At 35.5% G+C, this 15,668-nt stretch overlaps 1 protein-coding gene and 1 long non-coding RNA gene across 3 annotated transcripts in view; one reads left to right on the forward strand and one right to left on the reverse strand.

Moving 5' to 3' along the window:
- The window catches only part of LOC127388739 (uncharacterized), an 83,383-nt gene that overhangs the window by 66,949 nt on the left and 766 nt on the right, over positions 1 to 15,668 (reverse strand). The gene's annotated exons all lie outside the window — the stretch shown is intronic.
- FGF7 (fibroblast growth factor 7) overlaps positions 7,880 to 15,668 on the forward strand; it is a 28,224-nt gene continuing 20,435 nt past the window's right edge. The window contains exons 1-2 of one of the 2 annotated variants that reach the window (XM_051628536.1): positions 7,880 to 8,058; positions 8,572 to 9,156. In XM_051628536.1, coding sequence (XP_051484496.1) covers positions 8,871 to 9,156 — 286 coding nt within the window. In that variant the 5' untranslated portion in view covers positions 7,880 to 8,058; positions 8,572 to 8,870. The remainder of the gene's footprint in view (positions 8,059 to 8,571; positions 9,157 to 15,668) is intronic. The other variant, XM_051628538.1, reaches the window with a different exon arrangement.

A 15,668-nucleotide genomic window follows, 5' to 3' on the forward strand; every position in this document is an offset into this window, starting at 1 on the left:
AGAACCAGCAATGATGCAAGAAGTACAATCTAGGCAGATGCCCAGAGGCACTCAACGCAATATCACAAAAAGCTGATAAGGAGAAGTTCCCACTACACTAGACAAATTCCTATCAGGGAATCAGGTTTTCCCCTCTTCTTTCATAGGATTAAAAAGTTGTCTGCCACAGGGGAGAAGGGAATACACAGATCCCTTAGTCTTAGCTTTATTTTCCCCTTTCTTTATCACCCCCCAAATGTTCTGCATTCCAGCTTCACATAACAGTAGCATTTAGGTTTGGGTGGAGAATATTTTAGTTGCAATGGACAGTCTTTTTCAAAAGTAAGTGTGAAAAAACTAGCAACTGGAAATAATGTTAAAAGGGTAGAAATTATTTTAGTAATGTGATAGTTATTATAAGTGAAGTAAACCAGGAGTAAAGAGGCAGATCAGAATAACATTAATTCTGATTAAGATCTGTTTCAAAGCCTGACCTTCATCAGTTGCTGACAAAATTCAATCCTTGCTGATACCTCAAGCCAGTCACATAATCATCTAACAGAGCAACAGCTGCAGCGGGAGACATTTAAACTCTTGGAAGTACAGCTGTTCACAGCTAGAAGGGATCACTCCTTCAATCTTAGAGAACTACATGCACAGAGGGACAGGCTGGTGCTATTTACTTGCAACATTAACTATCTGGTAATCCTCAGACTAGGCATCTTTGAATTAGAGTCAGTTTGAAATCAATAGTGTCCCATCTTGCCCAACTCTCTTGTGGGAGCTCTGAAATTCTGCAGTTTTGACATAGTCTCAATTTGCCTGGCTACTTGGAATGCAAAGGTATTTGGACACCTTTTTTAATAATCGGAAAAGCTGGCTCACCAGTCCATGCCCACACTAGGTGCCTGAGGAATGATGTTGACATGCTGGTTCTAACCCTGCACTTGATCTGGTGAACTTCATTCCCTAGCACTTTACATCCTCCTTACACACCCTTACTAGGTTATGAAATTAGTATTCTGGCCCAAATTTACATAGATTCAGTAAGATATGGACTTCATCATCAGCAAGTGAGGGAATGGAAAAAGTGAGGAAATGTGGTGCAGCTCACTCTGTAAACCAATTACTAACACAGATTCTCTAGTAAAGACACTATTTTATTAGATTTTCTCAGTTCAGCAAGTGCTTGTCTACCATTCAAATGGTGAACAGCTGGAAAACCTTACACTTTTGTGACTAAGTGGTGTCACTATCTCTGACAGATGGGTAATAAATAATGCAATCATTACAGGAATTGCTCGTTCTGAATCTACTGGCAAGTTTTTAACTCACTACAAACAGCTTTGCAGGGGAACAGGGCACTTTATCACTTCTTTGTTTTGTTTTTAGAACATGTGTAATAACAGGCAACATAATTAGCTGAAGGTTAGGAAAGGTCTTACTCCAGCTGTTTCCTAAAATAAAATATTAAATACACAGTAGTAATCCAGTAGCATTTCTGCCATATACAGTCTCACATTGTTATTTTCCATGTTTGTACTGATTATACCAATCTGCTCTATTCCTTACTTCACTTTGTACAGAAAAGAGCAAACCACTGAAAACATAACTAGTTAAATCTCAAGACTTAAGAGACTTGCAAATAACACAGAATCATAAAGAAGGAATCCAAGCTCAGGTGAAACCCTGGACTTGCTGAATTACATGGAGATGCCAAGGTCTTACTTCAATAATATTATTTTGGTTGTCTTGACATGTACTATGATGCAGACTATCATCATTCTTTTCTTCACAAGTTCCCTCCCTGATTTCATGCACAAGATAGATAACTCACATTTTGTGCTTTTTCATTATTTTATGCAACAACATTAGAAATGCTTTGATGTAAAGTGTGATATGTGTGAGCCTAGTTTTTTTTAAAGCCCATGACAGGTTCATTTTTACACCTACAGTGTGCAATAGGAGCAATATGTATTGGAACAATCATGCCAATTGAAATGGAGAAAGTCAGAGCTATAGAAGGTGGCTCTAACCACAAAGTGGCACCTAATATTTTGGGCCACGCTAAAAGATTTGCAATGTAGGCCCATGGGCAGCTGCTTCTCTGTAAATCTTCATTTTAGGATTTTGGAAATGTTCCCCATTTCCTTGTCTACTGTCTCATAACCTCCATTCTTAGGTCCCTGTCCCTTCCTCAACTTTGCCCTGTTCCCTTTCTGAACTCTCTCTCTTCATTGATGGCTTCTCTCTTCCTCTCCATGTTCCTGAGAGTGCCCAATCCCAATCGCCTAATATAAAACCTAGTACTCTCCCACCCAAAGTATTTTGCCCCAAATTCTGACCAATCACTCTCTCTTCTTCTTGCACAGCCAGCTCACTTTCAGATGAGTCATAGATTACCTTATACATTTACATGTAAGGAAGGTACCCTTCTACCAAGTGATATTGCAAGTCCTTACATTACATATAAGTATAAATCTATGCAAGGTGGAAAGTGATATGCCATCATACATCTACTTTTTCACTAGTCATTTTAACAGTCTTCTCTTTCTGACTTTAACTGGCAACATCTTGACATCAGAAAACACGGTGCTTACTGCACTGCCATCTAACTAGCTGCCAACAGGTAGTTACTGGAGGTCTACTAACAATTTCAGCTTTATTGTGGCTTAATCAAGGAGTGCAATTTATGGTGCAGAGCAAAGACAGGACCATATAATTTGCACAACCTGCTTCTATTACATTGCTAGGTTTTAACTAGAAATATAAATAAATATTTGAATAAGAGGATAATTTTCCATTCTCATTCTCAATCAACCTTGTTCAATAAGGTATTTGGGTAGTATTAGCAGACCAATGAGGCCACAGTTTCAGAACTATAAAAAAAAAAAAAAAAAGCAGCTGAAAACCATCCTCCAGAATCTGCCTTCTGGTGGGCTTCAGTTAGAAGGAACTAAAATGTTTTCCTAAGATTAAAAGAGCAGCAAATAAAAAGGGTAATAATGGATATATCTTATCATGGCAACCAAGCTTTATCTTTGCTTTAAATGTTATTAATAAATTTGTTATGGTCCATAAAATGCTTAGCCATCAAGTAAAACACAATAGCTATGCTATATATGAACCTATATGAAGAATTAAAAATGGCCAGGTTGTTTGACCACCTAAAAAGAAGTCAGAAGTAATTTGCATAATCCAGTCCTGAATTATATGCAATATACCTATATGTAGCTACAATCTGAGTTAAACGATAAACACAAATACCTCATTTTATATTGATGCTAATGTAATATTTAATTATGACATGTAAAGTCATAGGAACAATACTTTCCAGCAAGATACTTAGTAAAGTTCCACAAGTCTAGGTCTTAATGCTGATTCTTATCCAACTATCTAGGTTCATAAAAAGATGCTACACATTTTTAAAGTATTTTTTAAAATAATATATTTTAAATCAGGCAGAATAAATCACTATATAATTTGGTAGAAATAAAATTTTAATACAAATATATCACTTCAGAGAAACACCTCTGAACTTCATACTTGATAGTAAGTAAGATAAAGTAAGTGGTTCTCCTCAGTTTTTTCTCTGTTCAGTTTTATACTTCATGTATCTCCACCAAAAATGTACTGCAATTCAATTCTGCAACATCTTAGGTTATTATAATCACAGTCCAAGCATCCTTATGTTATCACAAGTAGGATTCTCTGAAGTTGAGCCTTTTCAAGCTATGCATAGCATGACCTATCATAACCACATACTGTGCCAACCCCATTCAGAAAGGAAGGATTCATCTGGCCACCATCACATTTTTTTATTCTGTCTCCTCCAAAATTCAATGTCAGGATACTCCATTGTCCTACTTTTAAAAGCCTGGCTGGCCTTATCTTTTAAGTTTATTACTGACAGAGCTAAGGTATTCCCAGCCTCTGTTTTCCCTAAAATAAGTTATATGAAAAACGTTTGCTGTAGCTAATTAACAAAAAAGGAAGTTGCTATATAATTGTCAGCTATTTGATAGTTTGGTTTTGTTGGGTTGGGTTTTTTCTTTTTAGCTTCTACTGCATCCCATTCTAATTTTCCTGTAGAATTAAATCAGCTCAATATGATCTCGATGAATAGGAGGAAGCAAAGAAACGAATGACATTTAAAGGATCTGTTTTGAAAACTGCTAGGAAAAATTTCTTACTGTCTTTTCAATATGATTTTGGTAACCCATACCAGTTACAAGAACCAAAAAGACATTCTTATAGTCAGAGAGACAAAGGATTCATAATTATGGGTTTTAATCAGAAGTTTACACTTAAGTTTACAGCCTAAAAATAAATGCAAACTGAAGTGCCATGTTCCTCATATCTCTTGTGTTTTTACTGCCTTGTTAAATGAGTTTATTTTTGCATGCATGTTGCTTTTGCAGTATTTTTCAATGCTGACAGAAGATGTGCCAAACAGTTGCACTTTTCTTGCATCTTTTGTATATAGCAAAAGTCAACCTTTATCTAATCCTGATTTCTGAGATCAGGGAACTACAGAAAAGGATTTAACCATGAGAACATGTAACACCTTCATATCTGTGGAATTTTTTCCGTAGGACCTTCCAATCCCATTTTAGCTATTGCTGCAGGGCATTAAAACACAACATCTTAGTTTTGAAGTCTGACACAGAAAACTTTATCTTCCTCGTGTATTAAAAATGGAAAGGTCTGGAAGATGTTCCAAAGCAAATTTGAAATGGATCAGGGAACCAGAAGCAGCAGAATGATAGTTTCTCAGCAGGTATGTGTTGCCCTGAGGGCAAGCTGGACAAAATGGAGATATTTATTTATTTATTTATTGTTGCGTTCATGACTCAATGCTAAATCTGAGTGGTGCACATAACAACAGGCCAGCCTGGAGATGAGGAAAGCAGGGATCCCTATAATCATGTTTTCATCTAAAAGGACAAAAAGTAATTTCCTGTGCGAGGGAAAAGTGAACAGACTTTATTAAGCTGTTTCTATTTGAACTGGAGCCTGTGCAAAATCTTCATAATTGGAAGCTAATTGCTTGCAATTAATTTTCAGGGTTTTTTTCCAGCAGGTGCACTATAGTAATGTTGTGGACAACTCTATCAACTAGGAAGCAGGCACTAATGCACGGGCTACTGTAAAGGAGGGCTTACAGCACAATTTCATGCACAATTTCATATTTCATGGGGTTCTGATATCTTAACACATTTCTTCAAATACAATCTTGCTAAAGAAAGGCAAAATCACTAGCATTTTACATGGATAATTTCTATATATCAAGGATTTACAAAACTCTGGGCATGCAAGAAGATAGAGGAAGAAGTGCCAGTCAAGCTAAATCTTCCATAAAACTAAACCCATTCAATTTGAGAGTGATATCAGTTATGCTTGATTTAAACAGAAGTGTTAGTTCATTCAAGGGATCAGAGATTTATGCAGAGTCCTGGCTTGCATATGCAGATCCAGATGGCATCCTTTCATTAAAAATTATGCTGTTGTACTTATTGCATAGCAAGACATAAAACTGCAGTTAAAGCATCATGGAAAAAAGTTGTTCTACAATTAGAAAATATGAGGATATAAATGTTATCAGCAGTAATTAATTACTAACTCCATTGTTCACTGACTAAACTTATAGCAAGTGCCTTATTTAAATTATTTCCATTAATTCTAAATATAAAACTTCATAAAGAGCTGAACTGAAGCACCACGTAAAAAACACACAGCCAGTGATTTATTTTTTCAGAGCCATGCCTATGCCTGGACTATGAGTACCTCCAGCTTTCTGGAATTGAAGACTCACGTATATATTTTTTTTTTCTCCTATTACTAACTGCCAGAAACAATAAGTCAGCAAGGAAAAAAATAATTAAAAAAACCCAACAGTATGGATCTGAATTCAGAAGTTAGTATTACTCATAAAAGCCTCAGAATATTTAAAAACAGGAATTCTACTTGCATCCTACTTTGCTGAGTAAAACATGGATTACTTTTTATCCCTGATTGCTTTCTTTATAATACACAACAGATAAGCCTGTTGAATACCACAAATGTTTTTCATTGCTATCATTCTGAATTCAGTCAGTGGAATGGATCAGAGAACATACTGATATAAATCCAGCAAATGCACTGGCAAAAACTGCAACTGGGATAAATCACTTCAGTCCCCACTTCTTGTCAGAACAGTGGCCCTAGGCTGGCAAGATACAAGTCATACTGGAAATAGCTGTAATCACAGTTTACAAGGGTTAGCTTAATGAAAGCAACTTCTTGCGTGTCTACTTGCAGGCACCCAGCCTTTGGAAGTCCTAAGCACCACACCTTCCATACTGTAGAGATGCATATATGGAGTCTTTTGCTGACCTGGGAAAATTAGGCTGAGCCACAGAATGTGGGGAACTGCCCAGTATGCTGAAAAGGAGGTAATGACAGGAAAAGTTGATCAACTTTGGACCTTAAGTGAAAATGGTTAAAAAAAAATAATAATGCAAAGCAAGTGACAAATAGGATTAATCGAAGTGAGCGCTGAAAAACAAGTTGAGAATTTTAAGGAAGGAAGTTACTAATTCTCTGTGTTTGTGTATAGGAAAGGCTGAGTAATACAAGACTGCCTGGTATCATAAGCCTTTATGCTCTTCTTGGTTCACTCCACTGAAAAACCCCAAATTACTTATGTCCCCCTCACCACAAGGTGGCACATATGTACTCCCTGTGCTTTTTAACTGCCTCTAGAGTTGACTTCATTTTTAAGTAGTAACTGTTACCCATTTTTCCAGAGAGGAAGGAGTGAGGATGGGAATAAAAGCAATGAATGATAAACCACATTGGTAATTAAACTAATCTTAATATGTGGATAAATTCCAAACTTTCCTTGTCACTATTATTTACTTCGGGGTCCAAGGTGAATTCACAACAGCGTTGAAAGTAAAGCAGGATACAGAGCTATTGAAAAAGTTAACTTCAGTATGTTTTACAAATACATTCACCAGGAGCTCAGCAGAATTTAAAGGTGAAATGAATCAGGGATTTCAGAAAAAAACAAAACAAAAAACAAACACACAAACAACTGATGCCAAAGATCAAAATAAGCATACAGAACCAGAAAACCAGGCATATCTACCCATTATTTTTATTCTCTGTATTTTAAACCTGCTGGTGACCCATTGGTTGGCATGCAATGTAAGGGCTTTTCTTGCATTGCTGCTACTTTTAATTCTTGTGTTGCAAGTTTCAAGAACTAATAACTGCATATGCTAAGAAAGATTGCTCCCCAGTAGTAATTTTTCCTTTGTACTGATACAGGTTGTGTTTGAACGTCAGACTTTGAAATATGCAAATATAGATTCCCATTTTCACCTCCATGATCTTCTATTCAGTTATTCCTTTTTTCAAGTCTATGATATAAAAAAATACTGCATTATCTATTACGGCCACAGCACACCCTTCTCCACAGTACATAATGGACCCACATGTTTCATATATCCATCAGAAAGGCACTAAGCAGACCATGAATCCACCAAACTGCAGAAGAGATTTGAAAGCAGAGATAAGCATGTGAGTACAAAAGACAGAATGAGGAATTTTTTAAGGACAGAAAACTACTGACCTAAATCAAAGCAGAGAAACACTAGCTAGCATGCAAAGCGATTCTATCCGCACACCACAGAATACATGTTTTGAGAAAGTAGATTCTTGGAGATTTGAAGTATAAACTATGTACATAGCTCCCTCTGATGACCATTGGACACGATACAATGCAAGTCTCTTTTATTTTTGTTCGAGCATTCAACTGACAGCTGACTGGTTAAACTCTAATTGCTTCCAAGTGAGGTCAGCAAAGGTATTTATCGAAAGGGACCGAACAACAGGCTCTACACACTCATGCACGCGCACGCATAAGCACATACACACCATCTCTCCAGCCTGTTGATTTATGGAAACAATTATAATTCTGGTGGAGCCTTTCTGAGCTGAGAATTTTGTAGCTACAATAGAGTGTCTCATGTTGCAAAAAGCAGACAACAGAAATGGAATACTTGGGTATCCAGCTCTTATCAACAGGAACAAGTAAGTTATCTGTCCTTTACAAGAACATTCAACAGTTTTTACTAGCTAATAACTTTTATCTTCATTTGTATATGCTAGATGCTAAAAAAGCATTAAGAAAACTATTTTTATTACTAAACTGAAAAGTGTAGGAATAAAAGTACAGGGCTAAGACTATGAAGTCTGTTTTGAAATTTGAACTAGAGAAAACTTATCTGATAGATTGTGCTAACAGTGAATATATATATGAAACAATCATCAGAATTTTACCATGCATGAGAAAGTAGTTCAACTGAGTTGATAAGGATTTTTGGGTAGGACTTAAAACTGAATAAAGGGTTTACAATCAGTTTAAATGTCTGTTTATGTAAAAAAGTTGTGTGAGTGATATCTATTGTACATACATTTGCATATTTTTAAAAATCAGCTTAGCATGTCATACATTTATGTGTAGTACTTTTCAGTAGCATAATGTATCATTGCATGTTTGTAACAATTGAGCATAAGGACTTACACATCCACCTTTTCTCACAGATCTTTTACTTTCAGTGCAAGCAGCAAATTCAAGTAGTACAGAAGGTCACGACAACAAAGGTTTTTATAACTTGTGTCTTTAAAGGATATTCTGACTGAAGAGATATTTAAGAAGCTCTTCTATTTCGCCATTAACTATTAAGGAATAACGATCAGAATTCTAGAAGAGGGAACAATCTCATTTAAATGAATCTGTAACTCGTAAAGACAGAAGGCAGGTCAGTGACCTAAGAGCAACACTCTGCTTGAGATTTAATTTTCATTATGTTGTTCATGAACACCCAGAACACTGCACTATAATGCACAAATGGATACTGACATGGATCCTGCCAATTTTGCTCTACAGATGGTACTTTTACATTATCTTTCTAATGGGCACTATATCTTTAGCTTGCAATGACATGACTCCAGAGCAAATGGCTACAAATGTGAACTGTTCCAGCCCTGAGCGACATACCAGAAGCTATGATTATATGGAAGGGGGGGATGTAAGAGTGAGAAGACTTTTCTGTCGAACTCAGTGGTATATGAGGATTGATAAGCGAGGCAAAGTAAAAGGAACAAGGGAAGCAAACAACAACTACAGTAAGTAATACTTCTGTTTTCCTATTTCTAAACTTTTAGAAACATACACATCATAGTTTATTTTTCCTTGATTTATAGTAATTTCAAAAGAATCTTGTATAGTGTACTGACCATTGTATAAGACAAGTTTTTCAATTAATCCTACAGCAGGACATTTGTTATTGATTTTGAAATGCGTCATTTAAAATACTACATTGTAGATCTGCTAATGTATTAGTTACAGCTGGTAACTATTAGCAGACAGAAAGCCTATTTTAACAAGTGAATTAAGGTTGTATGTATGAAAATGTATAACCACAAACTCTGCTCATAAAATACTTATGAAACATTAAACGACATTTATATAGTCCACAAAGTACCTAAAAGTTTGGTGTGTTTGAGTTAAAAATTAAAACATATGCAATACTAGAAAGTTCAATGGAAAGAATTATGTAAACTCTCTTGCAAAATCTTGTAGATGGTTTGCCAAGCCAGGAATAAAATCTATTATAGTTTCTGCAGTTCATTATTACAATGATCATGATACTTAGAAAAAAATTCTCTCCCCTTTCTTCCAAAAACATGACTCATCTAGAGAGAATGGACATGTAAGATTTTGCAAAGCTGTACCAAACAATTTTTGAACTGGCAAAAGAATTGGTTTGCTATTCTGTATTTTTCACACAAATATCTATATATCTTCCATTTACACTTGAAGGCATCAGTTTTACAGTCACTGTTTTTGCCACTTTGGTGTTCATATTATTACAAAAATATTGCATATTTAGAGAAAGATGACATCAACTTGAAAAGACAGTACTTTATTCAGATACAACAGGACAATAAGTAGGACTACATTGCATATTTCAAAACAAAATTATAAGGAAGAGGGACCAGGGACATGCTGGTTTAGTGTTTATAGCCAACCAAAAGGACAAATATATTTCCAAGGATGCTGTTAAATAGTTTTAATGTATGTTGTACATATTATCGTGCTTTTTATAAACGGCAGCAGCAAAAGAAATCAATAAACCATACTTAAGAACTGTTCGGGTGATTCAGCTTTCAGCTGAAGTTGACCACTTATTTTCTCTAAGAAGAGCACTTCAGCAACTATGTGCCTGGCCACTGGGCTTCATAATTTATTTCTTTACTTCCTTACTACTTTAAGAGCTTGGCAACATGCGTGGTTACAACTTCATTGACTAATGTTACTGTTTCTTTTAAAATTTGTTTCCATATGTCTCCTTTCTTCCTACACTATTACATAGTGAGCAACCATATTCCTCTGAAAGACAACACATGGCCAGCAGCCAAAGAACTTATTTGGTCCATGTTCAAGAAGACTCCCATTGAGTTTCAGGAGGACATTGCTACAATAGAGATCCATAGGGCTAGTTTTAAAGTGGAATGTTGCTCCCATAAAAGTCACTGGGGAAAAACTGTTACTGACTGTTGAAATAGTTTCTTTTACATTTTTGCAGCTAAGTGATTATCCTCTGTACCCCATTTTTTCCTGTTATTATCTACAAACATTTTGAAGAGATTATGGCAGCATATAGAGCTGAATAATTATATACATTTGCTTTTCTTTGTTAGTTCCACACTGATTAAGTACAAACTTTGTTAATAATCTAGCATTATTTCAAATTCAAGTAAATTATCTCAATACTCTGTGGAAAGTGATGCTGCTGAAGCACCCTTATGACACCCTGAAATGTACTGTAGTGAATCCCTGGAAAATATAAGATCATCTTGTGCTAAAGGCAATCCATTTTCTTGTAGTTTTCCAAACACTTCCTGAATAATTACTGATGGTAAAAAACAATTACTAATTATAAAAAAAGCAATCTTGAGTCATTAAATCTTTACATTTATATTGCAGTGAAAAAAAAAAAATCTGAATTATTTTTCTGGTAAATGCAATATTTATCAGGAGAAAAAACAATCAATACTTAAGTGGTTTGTCTGGTAACTGATGTGGGCTATAAGGAACTGTCTCCACTAAGTTTAACTGAAGTCTGTGGGAGGCCTCCCACCATCTTAAGTCTCTTGCTGTAATTTACCTATTGTATACTAAGAAATAATATCAAAATGCTTTTGTTCAATAGGGAGAATAGGGAAATATAGACAAAGAGGACTGGAAAAATGTGAACACTGATAACCTGGATTTTCTAAGAAACTAAAAAAAATTCTACTGTGAAAAACTAGGTTTTTTGGCATACCCTCTATTCAACAGAATATGTAAGAAGTCTTTTTGAAGATGTGGTTATGGCTCTATATTAAAATAGCCATAAAGGAATTCATATACGAGGGGAAAAAAAAACAAAACAAAACACCACAACAACCAAAAAATCCCTCCTGGACTAATACACTTCCCCTAAAAAAAAAATGTTATCACTAAAATACTAAACAGGCTGTTTTTATCTAGGGACTCTGTAAAGTATAATTTAAAAATCATACCCATTACAAAGTTGTATTAATCTGAGAGTTCAAATATTGTTGTTCCATGATTTACCTTTTAGTAACTTCTAGAACTGAAAATCAGACCTGTGTCTCAGAATGAATCCCAGAATATTCAGTCACATTCATCAAATAGGTACAAGAAGTGTTGCTCCAAGAAGCACTTTCATATTTTATCCTAATTTTCCACTTATAATAAAAAGAATCCTTTTCTCTTTCGAATCACTAACATGACCTACTAAACTGAAAACAAGAAAAAAAATCATAACTTTGCTTCATAAAGGAAGCTGCATTGACAGTTCTGTAGACAGAGTCAATTACTTGTTTTCACCCCATGTATTGTGAGGCATGAATAACGTGAAGAGCAATCTTGCGGAATGATAACTTCATCACAACTTTGGCAAGTGCCAAAATTCACAGAGCTTCTCTCATCTGTTCAGACTATAAATGTAAGAATGCCAAGATGATGAGGAATTAGGGTCTTTTTATTTCAAACTTATCTATTAAGTTCCAGAATATGATACATACACATCCTATGCAAGTAACAGCAAATATACTGAAAGTTTTAAAATTTCCCAGGATTTAAATTCAAAAGCCACTGTATTAAATGTATGTGGATGTAAATACCATGAGAGAACTAAATACTGAACCAAATCCTCACTCACCAGTTGTAATTAACCTGTATGTATCATTCACTTGTTTCAGAACACATTAGAAGTTAACTGTTTAGTCCATGCGTATGTGCTGCTTCAGTGAAAGCAAACTGGTGAATCCTGATTACAACAGTGATGATCTTCTCAGGTACCCAAAGAATATTATTCTGAGCACATTTGAGAAAGCAGGAGAGCCTTCTGGTGGACATAAAGGTGATAACTCAAGAGTAAACTAAGCAAATCAGAGGACAATGATCTCCACTTAGCAGAAGAAATCACTTTGCACCTGACAGCTTTGCTTTCATACTGAAAACTAGAAGGCAAAGTGAGAACAGAGAGTCCCATATTGAAAACCTAAAGCAAGAATGAAGAAGCAGCCAAGAGATGAGGTCACCTAGAAAAATCTGTCATTATTCATTAAAAATTTCTCCTTCACCATCACTTATTATACCTTGTCCAAGGCATATAAACTATGCTTTTATTTAAAAAATAGATTTTTTTATCTTGGTTGTGTAAAATAATCTAAGTCTGCATACAAAGCAGACTTTTTGAATTCATAATTGTAAAAAGTAAGAGTGACTGAACAAATCTTGGAGATATGGCAAATTTTAAACTCTTAATCTTTGTCAGAAAATATAACTCTCCTTATTACTCCTTACTTCCTCTTTCAGTTTGCCAGATTTTCTTTTATTTTGTTTAGAAAAAAAGGCAACAAAAATCAGTTTATTTTCACTCTATCCAAAAGAATTTACAGCTATGACTGGGTGATGCTTTAGGATGTTCTACGCTCTGTTGCCTTTGGAATCTCATTTTAAAGACTTCAAAGGGTCTCTTAGTTACTAGAAAAGCCTTCCCGGAACCTGAATCCTAAGATGTCAGATCCTATCATATTCCATGCGTGCTCTAAACCCAGAAAGTGTTTATTTCCTCTTCTTTTCAGTGGATAAAGGCAACCAAAAAAGTAAATATATATATATATAGTCTAGTGAGATCTTGGCACAAAAAGGCTGAAATCTCAACTAAAATTTTTATCTTGGAAAACAACTTCTATTTTTATCAAAATCCAACAAGTCATAGTTTTCAGCAAAATAAACTCAGTTTTGTTCAAACCTAAACCCTAATAATGAGAAAGTACACTGTTTACACATCTTAATGGTTAAACACTCAGAGTTCCTTAGAAATCAGAATTATTTCCAAGAGCATTTTGTATATGCTTCTTAGGGCAAAGCAAGTATTGGACTATGTATGCTGTACATTTAATTTTTGTTGCTTAAATACACACTACATCAAGGAGCAAGAGAATTCAGTATCCAGAAATCAGATATTTCAAAGCAGGTATTGATGTACCAGATTCAGTTAAGGGTTTTGTCTGTTCCAACCAAAGTGAAAGTCTGTCTTGGCAACTGCATTCTTAATTTTTCAAGAGGTTGTTGGTTCAAGCAATACATTGGCATCAGGAGAAGACAAACGCTCACTTAATGTAAAAGAGCTTTTGCTTCACATTAGTACTCTGCACATCTTTTACATCAAAACAGAAAGATTTAATTCAAATGGCAATACACATGTCCTCTCGAAACGTAGCCTACAGTGCCAAGAATGACTTTTCCTCCTAAAGCGATTTATCAGACCTAAAAAGATTTCCCTGCTGCCTCTCTAGCTCACTGGTGGTAGATACCACCCCTCAAGTTTCAGCCAGGAGAAGAGACTCTGTGCCTGTACTTTCTCACAAATCCCACCTTTTTACCAACTGCTGATGGGTTTTAGTAAAGATGCAGGTAACAGAAGCAGCTGGGTTGTGCCTTACAGCTCCTAGTTACTTTTTCAATAAAAGTACCCAATAAGGGAAGTGAGGAGTAAAGTCTTTAACCATTGCAGCAAGATTCTTCAGATCTCACATATCAGTGCCTAGATCAGTGCTTAACTGACGCAGTATGACAGGAATGCCACAGAACACAATTAAAAAATGTTCACCACTCCTGAATCTTCATCACCTTGTGTTTTCTGTGGTATTTACCAGCTGAAAAATACTTGTAAAGTCAGAATAGTAGCAGTTTATACTCTCTCTACTCTGTACACAAAGTGATTGCATAAGATCTGCGAGGAGAGAATCAAACCTCTGGGCTCAGGCAGAGGCAGCAGCTTCCCAAGCTGACATACATCAACAGGGCTGCATCTGCCTGTGTGTGCTTCAAAACATGAGCAGTGAAAACATCTAAGCTGAATCTATACACATTGTGCTGAAACAGATTCATTTGACCTCCACACACCTTTGCAATTCAGCTGCAACTTGGCAGCTTTTCTGAATCTCTCATTATTGAGATTTCTCAGAAATGAGGAATGTAACATTTTTATGGATCTGTCGATCAAGTTGAGCAGCTGACTGCAAGATTAATTTCAAAAGATAAATTGCAGCCTCTTGTCCCCCACAGCTTTTTCCCCCCATTGTTTACAATTTCCGAATATACAAAAAATTCAGAATTGTATCATTAAGCCTGTTATTGCTCCATCCTGAAGAAAATATGCTGCAGTGGCCCTGACCTGAGACTCAAGAGACATGAGTCTTGAGGCTAATCCAAACTTTTAAGCAATTTGCTAACAAACTTTGGGAAAATTCTTGAAACTTTCTGTGCCTGTATGAACCAGGAATTATTCACCTCTCTGTAAAGAGCTTTAAAAATTATATGAGAAAAAACTTTCAAACCTACAAAAGAATTGTGTGTTAATGTTAGATATTAAATAATTTTGTTATAGAGTATTAATTGACCAATAGAATATCAAGTGAAGTCAGTAGCTAGACAGAAAAACAGAGTACAGATGAATCTTAATTCTCCCTACAAATAGAATTTGGTATAAAAATTTCATTTCTTATACAGTCAATCTTGCAAAACAAAACCAAAACCCAGGTATCTCCCTTCAGATATTCCAGCTTTCTCTACTGATTCTCTGAAAGTGATCTTTTGGGATTTCTAGGTTCCTGGAGTACAGAACAAAGCTGGTCTTCTCCTTCATCAACTGTAAAGCTCAGGAAGACCAAGACATCCTAAAGCATATAATTTTACTGTTCCAGACTACAAGATGTATCAACCAGTAGTATATTTTGGACGTTTTCTTCACCAAAACCAGAATAAGTTTAGGCAAATGAAGGCTGTTATTCTTCTTGGGTGGCACACTGCTTTCATTGTATAATTGACTGTCTATGACTATATTTGGCAACTGTATTTCAATTGTCTTTTTTGACCTTTGACTTTAATTTTTAATTCTGGATACAAGCTGACGGAAAGGTCAAGTTAGGCTTCTGGTCTACGTAATTTAGAAACATTATTAAGAAAAGTTAACAGTGAAAATTCTTATGGCAATAGCATAACAGAAGTTAACAATCATAGCACTGAATTGTCACACTTTAAAACTTTCATAACA

Source organism: Apus apus, chromosome 10, assembly GCF_020740795.1.
Source record: "Apus apus isolate bApuApu2 chromosome 10, bApuApu2.pri.cur, whole genome shotgun sequence".
NCBI classification, from domain to species: domain Eukaryota; kingdom Metazoa; phylum Chordata; class Aves; order Apodiformes; family Apodidae; genus Apus; species Apus apus.